Source organism: Gallinula chloropus (genome assembly GCF_964237585.1).
Source record: "Gallinula chloropus genome assembly, chromosome: 20".
Taxonomy (NCBI): Eukaryota; Metazoa; Chordata; class Aves; order Gruiformes; family Rallidae; genus Gallinula; species Gallinula chloropus.
The window spans coordinates 8,025,802-8,035,726 of record NC_140105.1 but is presented as its reverse complement, the minus strand read 5'-3'; the positions used below and the strand labels follow the sequence as shown (position 1 = coordinate 8,035,726).

The window sequence follows — 9,925 nt, the reverse complement described above, 5'->3', positions numbered from 1 at the left end:
CGCTCAGAAAGCCAGTAACTTTTAAAAATGCCAGTAACTAGAACATGTTTTCAAATTAAAAGTCCATGCTTAAAAAAAAAATAAATAAAAAGAGTCGTTCATAGCATCAGGTATCCTCTAAGGCTTGCAAGTAGTTGCTAAAAGTCATGCTAACCGGTAGCATCTAGGTACTAGCTAGCCAAGACAGCCGAGCAGGGTTTAGATTTTTTTTTTGTGGCCTTTTCTTTTTCTTCTTCTCCTTGTCCTCCTTTACAGACTTCTATTTACATTTGGCTTTAAATATGAAAATACTTGATAAACTTTATAAAATGTACATTTTAAAAATATTTCTGAAAAACTGACTTGAAAAACAAAACGAAACAAAACAAAACAAAAACAACCAACCAACCCCAAAACCTCTGCACCAGAAATGTTATGGGGGAGGGGATTTTTCTTCTCCCCCCACCTCCGAATTTCTTTCGCTTTAAAGGAACAAGCTGAATCCTGCATTTCCCTGTCCCCCATCTCTCACCCCGCCCTCAAACATCTCAAGTATCATTTAGTGGGAGCACTATGTGCCTGGGGAATGCTGACCTGGAGACCGGGTCCCCTTTCTCCCAGCCCGCATCCCTTTTCCATCCCTTCCCCATTGCGTTTTCATCCACCCACCGTTGCACTGAATACTCTTTGGTTTAGTTATTTTCCTTGTACAAGAATATCACGATAGCAGCACTAGCAGCACTCGGTTGTCTTCACTACTGTTGACCCAGAAATCACAATCAAATCACTTCTCTATGCTCAGTCTTGCCTCTTTTTTTACATCCCCCCACCCCAGGAACAGCCTTAGTATGTGCACTCAATTCATCTGCCCTCTCTAGTAGTCAAACCTAGGTTTACAATGTCGAGTTTCCACAGTTTCGAACCCACCCGCTGTAGATACCATCTTAGCAGAAACCATTTCATTGCAGGCATTTCTTTCAGGCAGGGCTGGGAGGGGCCAGAGGCCTTCACAGATATCCGTTTGCAGAAGACATTAGACCCAGAACAAGCTGTTTTTTAATGGCATACAGTGATGCAATACTGCAAGAGTTGACTAGGCTTACCGTCCCCACCACCCCTCTCCACCTGCTCCTCATGCAGCGCAGGTTTGCCCTCTCCTTGATCTTAAGAGGCACAGAGAATTTAAAGCCGCCTGGGTGAAGGGGCCGCTAGAGCCAGAGCATCACCGAAGGTGACAAAATCTGCTCAGAGCTCAGTGACGTGCGTCTCATCCGCTGACCACTCCGGTTGGTGTTTGCCAGGGAGAGGAGGCAGGAGGGTGGCCCTCGCATTGCAGCCTCATCCTCCCCAATCATCTCTCTCCAAATCATGCAAAACACGCTTCTGCTGATCCCCTTGCCCTGCTGAAGAGAAGCGTTTCCACAAAAATCCTACGATCCCTGTTCCACTCCCAAGTGCTGGGTTGTAAATGTTGGTTTGTTTTTTTGAGTTTGTTGTTGTTTTTTTTTTCCCTCCTCTCCATCACCCTCTCCCTTCCTCTTCAAAAAAACAGGGATTTACCTCCCCCTCCACTCATCTGCACCCCAACACCTGCTCCAGCCTCTAGCACCGACCAGCAGCTTCACGTGTCTCTGGCACAGTTTAATGGGTAAGACAACAGCGGCCAAGAGGCCTTGGGTCAGTTGCCTGCGGCACATCCAGGATGGCGGCTCAGTTTTCCAGAGGCTGGGTCAGTGCTGAGGCCTAGCGCGGGTTTGGGAATGTGGGCACTAATACTTGACCTTCTGCTGCAGCCCCACTCAGCAAGTGAGCAAGCAGGGACAGACAGAGGTTTGCTATTTGCCTTCCCCAGACTGATTCTTCTTACGAGAAAGGAAAGGGATTTATTTCCCCCTAGAAAGGCAGGGGGGAAAGGGGAGGAGGCCTAGCTCACGTTAGATTGGAGTCTTTTAGAATAAGGTGCAAAATAAAGGTCTTAAAAAGAAGAAAAAAAAAGTGTCTGAGGTTTGAATTTTTTTTGTTTAAAGCAGCCTGTTCCTTTCCTTTTTTTCCTCTTTTTTCCTTTTTTTTTTTCCTTTTTTTTTTTTAAATAAACTCCACTGTGCAAAACTGTGCATTTTCTTTGGTATCCATTTAGGTAGTTTTAACTTAGTATTTTTTCTACGTATATATATATATATTTTATGTTATTTTAGACAGAGAATGAAATTCTCCCCCCCCAAAAATCATAAATTTTGCTGGAGGCTACCGCTTGGCCTGATATTACATAATGCCCCTTATGTAATTGGAAAGAGAGAAATTGATTCTAGCTATCAAACTACTGGCCTCAAAAGGAGTTTAGACTTTCTGGCAACATCAGCCTCTCTGAAGTGATCACGAGCTTTTTTCAACCCAAAAAGTTCAACACTGACTTTTTTTTTTCTTTTCCTTTTTTTTTTTTTTAAATTACACAAGAGAAAATAAAAACTACACTGCAACAAAAATAACCATTTGTGTTCATGTAGTTAGCAGCAGCTTTTTAAAAAATAATTATAATAATAATAATAAGGCAGATCCTTGCCTTTGTTATGCCATTAAAAACATTCTTGTTCCCTAGAGAGAAGCATTCTGGAAAAAGTTGAAAACAAAAATAATAATAACCCAACCAAAGCTTGCCTGCAAGTTCAAGTTTTGTAAAAAAATATATACATAATTTATTCTACAACATATGTGCCTTCTGTTCATACTTAGACATGTTTAGTGCTTTGTGTTTAGAGTTCATTTTCTGTCGTCCCTCCTCTGAGGACAGCCCTAAAACCAGCCTGGGTTTCTCAGGTCTGCTTTGCCTTCACACCACTCTTCAACGGTACCGTTGTCTGAAAACTGTTCTGGGCCAACTTCTCGGGTCAACGTGCCTTTGACCGATAGATTGATTTCATTGAATCTTTTTGTTTTCCTTTCAACCAAAAGAGAGAGGAAGAGTTTGTCAGTCATATTTCCGACTCCCGCCGTAGCGGCCGTGGCTCTAGAGGCACCCCTGCTTGGTTGTGGTGGTCCATGTCCGGGTGGGTGTCTGTGCTCATGCTCTCAGGCACCCCCGTGTCGATCTCGTCCTCCTCTTTGCTGGTGAGGGCCACTTCGTTCTCGTAGCAAAAGGAGTTTGCGTTAGAGAGGATGTATTTCTTTTCTGCTAAGTCTCTGGCACTACAGATGGGCGTGTTGGGCACTTCATATGTTTTGTGGAACCTCGAGTAGTCCACTTTGTAGTAGTTTTTCTCTTCAAAGAGTACGGGCTCATAGCGGTGGCCCCAGAGGATTTCGTTTGCCAGATAGGAGCTACGGCACTGAGTAGTCATGGCAGTAGCTTCCACCATGCCCTCTAATATTACTACAATTTCAAAGTCAGCATTGTCCATGTCTTGTTTGCTCAAGTCATACAAAGGACTGTCTTCATCTATTTCATGTACAATTGTAATTGGGGAGACCAGGAATATGCGGTCTATCCCGCTGTCAAACCCTACATTGATGTCTATTTGATCCAGGGGGATGTACTCCCCTTCTGACGTGATCCTGGATTTGAGGAGCTGTGCTCTCACGTGTGCCTCCACCAAGTGGCTTTTCCTCAGGTTTCCCACGCGCCACATCAGGCACAGTTTTCCGTCTCTCATGGCCACCACCGCGTTGTGGCTGAAGACTAGGGTTTCATTCCTCTTTTTGGGCTTCGCCATCTTTGCCATCACAGCACCAATGATGAAAGCATCGATGATGCAGCCTACTATAGACTGGAAAACCACCATGAAAACTGCGATGGGGCACTCGTCTGTGACGCACCTGAAGCCATAGCCGATCGTGGTCTGGGTCTCAATGGAGAACAGAAAGGCTGCGGTGAAGCTGCTCACTTGAGAGACACAAGGTTTGTTATTTTCTTGGTTCTCCAGATCCCCGTGCAACAGCGCAATCAACCAAAACACACAGCCAAAAAAAAGCCAGGAGAGGATGAAAGTCAGGCAGAAAATAACTAGCATCCACCTCCAGCGGATGTCCACGCAAGTGGTGAAGATGTCTGCCAGGTATCGCTGTCCCTTCTCGCCCACATTAATGAACTGGACGTTGCAGTGGCCATCTTTTTTGACAAAGCGGCTCCTGCACTGCTGTCTGGTATGTACCTTGCTCTTGCCATTCCCAAAGCCGTTGGCAACGGCCGTGGTTGCCAGCTTCATGCCGTCCTCTTCTGAAGACACGATGCTGTAGCGGTTGGTTCGCACGCTGCCCATCACTACTGCTGAGGACTGAGGTGCTTCTGCTTTAGAAAACAGTCTAAGTTTCTGCAAAACCCTTTGGAGAAACAGTTTTGAAAGTTCTAGAGGAACACACACACACAGAAAAACTGGGGAGAGGCCGGAGTCCCCAAAAGCCCTTGGATCAACCAAGGACAGTCTTCTGGCATGCAGAGTTAGCTTAATAAGTAACCGTCATAGAGAGGGCATGGTCTGCAAGAGAAAGAGAAATGTCATATTAGATCTTGGAGGAACTGGATACGGAATCAAACCTGAAATAATCAAGTAAAATGACTCCTGTGGACCTGCAGGAAGTTTCTCCATTCCTAACGACAGCATTTTCTGGAACACACAATGCTCACAGTTGTGTATTGACAGAAGTGACATCATCACTACAAAGAAGGCATCACCCTTCCCAAGTGAAAGCACTGATGTGTTCGCGTCACACAAGCCTCCGAGCAATCTTCTCTTTATAACTGGGTGTGCAAAGAATCTATCTACAGCTTACAGCTGTGCTTTGTGCTTAGTCTGAAACAAGCAACCAGCATCCACATCCACCCACTGAGAGCGATACGCGTCAGGTGCCTCCTGGACCACTTCACCTACGTCCAACAAGGGAGCATGAGAAAGGGAAGATAACGTATACTGAGGAAGGTGACGAGCTTGGAAAATGAAATTACATCCCATACAGCTTTTCTTTTGTGCTGTTGTTGGGGTTTTGTTTTTTTTTTTTTTTTAAATTAAGCTTTGAAAAAGGAGCTCTGTGTTCTCTGTGAGCGGCAGGGGAAAGGCTGCCTTAGTTAGCCTTTGGCACGTTAGGTTTTCTACACTCACACTGGGCTGAAGTCGTGGGAAGCAAACCAAACCCTTAACGACCCTCAAGTGCTCCTGCTAATGAACTAGCACAAGGCTAAGCCGCAGTTGGACCCTCCAAGTGTCTTCCTAACATCTTTGGTGGCAAGTACAGCACCTTCCCAGCGGGAGCCCAAGGCAGCCACCTCCATCTCCAACCAGCAACGGCTCCGAGTATCCCATGGGTCTTAAATGTCAGCAATTAAGACTCAGCAGAGAGGCTACAAGACCTTCTTCCTGAGGATAGAAGCCACCAAACTTGTTTCAGGGAGGTCTGGCTTAGACCCAGGTTTAGCTTTTAACAAGTGCGTCATCCATTAAGTCATGCACTGTATATCAGTAAATGTAATTGAAATACTGCAGAGGAGAAGGGATGCGTTAATGCAACTGCTCCATCCACACATGCGCCCATTGGAGGTAATAAAACTAAACCCCAGTGATGAGTGATGCCTGCTGTCCGTTTGTCAGAGGAGGGGGGGCTTCAGCACCATTTACAGCAGTGGGGGGGAGGGATCAAGCCACGATGCTCTTCCTAAACCAATATTATCAAAACTCATGGGAGCTTGTCCAAAACCCAACAAAACCGCAGCCACCAAGGAGCATGACCTCTGCCCACAAAGCAGCTTCAGTGCTCTGTGGCTCTTCCTCTGACTCATTAGCAGCTCTAGATACGAGTCCTTTACCTTTCTCCAAAGCAGCCCCTAAAGCCCTGCAGAGGTGTCCCAAAAACTCGAGGGATTTCAAACAGTTTCCCAGCCCTCCCACATCCTTTGATAAAGCATGTTACAAGGGCTTTAGGTCGGCAAACACTTGTTAGGAAAAGAGCAGGTGACAAACAGAAAGCATCACCACGCTCACAGTTGTGGCAGGGTGGCTTCCCCCCCCCCCCCCCCCCCAATTTATTTGGGGGGTACTTTTACCTTGCCTTTTATTCTTCCCCCCCACACTCCTCTTTGTTGTGCAGGAATGTGTCCCAACACCTCCTTGCAGAGAGCCATCAGCTGTGACCTCAGCAGTGAACAAGACATTTTGGCAGCTTTCAGTAGGTTCAGTAATACGTGGTTTGGAGTGCGGCTCTCAGCAGCCTGCGCTGGTGGGGATGGAACCGCTGCCCCCTCACCTATCTGACCATCTTGCCTGCACTGCATAAGGAGCCACCTTCCCCCTCCTCACACCTTTTTAATCACAGGGTGTCTCCTTCCCATCAGAAGAGCACACTCAAAAATACAAAGGAATTCTGATGTTCGCTAAACTGTCTTTATTTGGGTTCCTTTTATTAGAAACCTGAACGCAGAGGAAAAGCAAAATTACTGTTCATACATTCCACACACACACCCCAAAAAAACCCTTCTTGAAAAAACATTGCACTGTCTGCCAATCGATTACTTTTATAAACCACATCCTACAATCACAGTCATGTTGGACATTCAAACTCTGGTTTGTTCCAAGCTGATGGAAATCCACAGCCCAGGAACCCCTTTGTTTTGAAGTCTATCTTTTTTTTTTCCCCCCTCTCTTTTTCCTGCATTGTCTCTTGGATTTTAGAGGAATATTTGTAGTGGAAGGAAAGATAAACTGCAAAGTCTGGAGTATCTGAACACGCAGCTCCCCCCACAGAAGTCTTGACCCAAGGACATTGTCTGAATTCCACAAAATTCCCTGAAATTGCAACTCCAGCTTCCTGCAGCAAGCTGGCTGCGTGTAGAAGTTTGGGACCTGAATTAGGGATCGTACATTGTCATATTCCTGCTCAGAGTAGCTGAGCACCTCTGTACCTTGCACAGCATTTCTCCCTCATACCTGCACACTGCTGAGCTCTGCCCTTGGGAGCAAATCCTCTCCAACTGAACCATCCCTAAACCTGGGGTGTGCTTGGGGGCACCCTGTGCTGCCTTTACCCACTGCCTGAAGTTTATATAGCAAAGCTCTGGCATGCTCCCCCACAGCAGAGCTGTCTTCTTTCTCTCATAGCACAAATCGCCTCTTTTTCTTGCAAGTCCTGGGAGTGAGGAGGATGCGGGATGGGAGCAGGACCAGCACCCTACGCAGGGACCAGCCAGGGCAATGCGGCGGGTCTGATCTGGCTCCTGCGCATGGCAATGCAGGCCCTGTAAGATGCCCAGCAGACCCACAGGCTGCCCAGTCAGTGTTTACCCTGACCTTCACCATGAATTTCATTAGAGGTTCATCCCCTTCCCGAAAAAATCCCACAAGCAATCAAACCAGCCTGAAAAATCCGCTGGTACTTCTGATTTTGCTCATCCACCTGCTGCTCAGAAGCAAACCAAGTTTGCTACCCTCCCCAACACATTATCAGTTGCTGGTGGCACCAAAGATGCCAAGCTGCTGTGTGACTGGCCCTGCAACCCTCACCAGAAAAAGAAGCCAACCCAGAACCCACAAACCAACCCAAAACCTTGTATAACTGCAGCCAGACACATGAACGAGCAGCTGTTAATTCAGTCATCACTAGGTGTGTTGTTATTATTTCAGCCTACCTTTCCTTCTGGAAGAGAATAAAAGACTAGAGCAAGGCAGCCTGGAATTGCCAGCACTGGCACCGACGCAGCATTACCGGGAAGAGATGAGTTGGGATGGGAGAGCCTCAGGCTTGCTCTGCTGCAAGGGGATGCTTGGAAGGGCCAAGAAAAACGGGGCTGTGCTGCATCTGCAGCACCTCCGATGTGAGAGAGGCACGGTGCAAGTGAGGAACCCACATCCCCACTTTCCCCTTAGTAAGCATCCCCTTCGAGATTCCCCCTCCCCCCCCTCCCCCCAGCACCCCAGGAAAGACACTAACATCGCATGTCTAAACTCCACAACGAACAGCTCAAAGGGAATTTGTGCAGCAGGTTTAACGCACTGAGAGAAAAACTGAAGTGCAAAAAGAGCGTGGGGGTAGAGAGAGGAGCACTAATGAGCCCTTGGAGCAGTTATTCCCAGGCTGACGCCACACGGCCCCGCAGAGCGAGCCGGGCACATGTTGCTAAGAGAGCACCAGCGCTGCCTTAGCCCAGCGCCTTCCTTCCCCGCTGCCCTGGGTGCAGAACAAAGGAGCTCCTCGCACCAGCGAAGCCGGTTCCCACAGCCCCAGTTCCCTCATAGCCGGGCACAGCCACCCCCTGTAACCTTTCTCCGGAACCCTGCGTTACTTTAAAGTCACTCCCCGAGGGTTCTCTGCTGATTTGAGTAGGACTCGAGTCCCACAAAGTGGTGAGCTGCCTTCAGGAGAAGGAACTGTCCTTCACGACCAGGCAGAGTTGTGTGTGTGTGTGAAATAAATAACAATTAAAAAAAAAAGGAGCAGATGATGATGATGCGAAGAAATAGGAGAAAGGGAAGGACAAGTGGCGTTTGCATCTGCTGCCCTGCAAAGGAGACGGGCTCAGGGTATTTCTAGCTGATGACAAAATCACTACAAGTGGAATAGTCATCACCAGGGGGTGTACTTGATGCACCGGCTGCGAGGATGGAAAAGCAAACAAGTGTAAAGGTAAGGCTGGAACACAGCGACAAGTGCCGGCTGCCTGCGGGCTGGGAAGGAAGGTGGCCGCAGCCTGGGAGACGACGGAGATGCGGGGCCGGGCTCAGCCCAGGCCACCGGGCCCGGCGGGTCCTCGGCTGCCCGGCCCTAGGCAGATGACAAAGCAGCTACTGACCCCCCGCAAAAGAAATCTGTCATCTCTTATCAGTATTTTTTCCTTTAACTGTCAGGAACTAAGTTGAAACAATACGCTCTCATCGCCGGCTCCCCAGATGCGATTATTTGTCTGTCTTTTTTTTTTTCCCCTTTTTTCCTTTTTTTTTTTTTTTTTTTTTTTTTGGCAGAGTAAATAAAAATAAAGAAACACCCCCACCCCTCCCCCGTTTCCATCCTGCCGATGAATGAAGTTACAGGTTCACTTCACACCCCTCTCCAAAACATTTCGGGCGCTCCTTTCAAAAAGGATCTCTTAAGACTTGATACTTTTGACCTCCCTCTTGTACAGGAAACAACAGGCGAGAAGAATGGAAAAGGATGGAGCGGTGCTACTTCTGCGGCGCGGAGTTGTCATGCAAACTTCCAGCCCTTCCCCAGAATAAAGTATCTCGGGGGAAGGGAAAGGGGGGGGAGGCGGGCGGGGGGCGAAGCAGCTGGTGCATGGAAAGTTATGAACATAAACAGATGCTGCAAGCAGATGCTCGAGTGTTCCCAGCATACCTATCTAATTATTTTAGGCGCTGGGAATAGCTCGTGGATGGTGCAGGAGAAATGCGGGAGTTCCCCCTCTGAACGGCCACGCCGAAGCGTGGGACTCGCTCCCCGACACGGCGCCGTTATCCCGGGAACTGCCCGGCACCGAAGCAGCGACCGGCGCATCGCCCACCGCCCCCCCCCGGCACTTCCAGGCGACCGGGTGGGCGTCTCGAATAAAGTGTAGAAAGAAGGCGCTCCCTTACCTGCCGGTGCCTTGCGGGAGGTGCTTATAGAGTTAAAGGGTGTAAAGATCCAGCAGCGGGGGAGGCAGCGAGCCAATCCCTGGGTGCCCGCCGGCCGCCGCCGCACCGCTTGCAACTGAGCCACTCAATGAGCCGCTGCCCCTTTTTTGCGGGCTGCCATGTGATGTTTAATAGCGGCTCCGCCGTCCCCGCCCTCGGCGCGGCCCCGCACCAATGGGAAGCGGGAGGCCGGGCCCCAGCCGGGCCGGCAGCGGGGCCGGGGGAGCGGCGGAGCGGCAGCGGCTGAGGGGGCGCGGCGGGGCCGGGCGCTGGGGTGCCCCGCCGAGGATGGGGATGGGGTGGGGATAGGTGGGGGGGAGCCGGTCCCGGGGGAAGCCCCGCGGTGCGGGGATGTCGCC

General features: G+C 49.1%; 1 protein-coding gene across 1 annotated transcript; it reads right to left on the bottom strand.

Annotated features, from left to right (window-relative positions):
- Nucleotides 1-530: 530 nt before the first annotated feature.
- Nucleotides 531-9,586, bottom strand: KCNJ2 (potassium inwardly rectifying channel subfamily J member 2). Its single transcript, XM_084273496.1, has 2 exons — nt 9,528-9,586; nt 531-4,448 (listed from the first exon to the last, which is right to left on the bottom strand). The coding sequence occupies exon 2, from the start codon at nt 4,230-4,232 to the stop codon at nt 2,949-2,951; it is 1,284 nt and encodes a 427-aa protein (XP_084129622.1). The 5' UTR covers nt 4,233-4,448; nt 9,528-9,586; the 3' UTR covers nt 531-2,948.
- Nucleotides 9,587-9,925: the final 339 nt, after the last annotated feature.

Bases quoted from the DNA above. Each gene is read 5' to 3' on its own strand.
- KCNJ2 (XM_084273496.1), bottom strand. From the start codon at position 4,232: ATGGGCAGCGTGCGAACCAACCGCTACAGCATCGTGTCTTCAGAAGAG.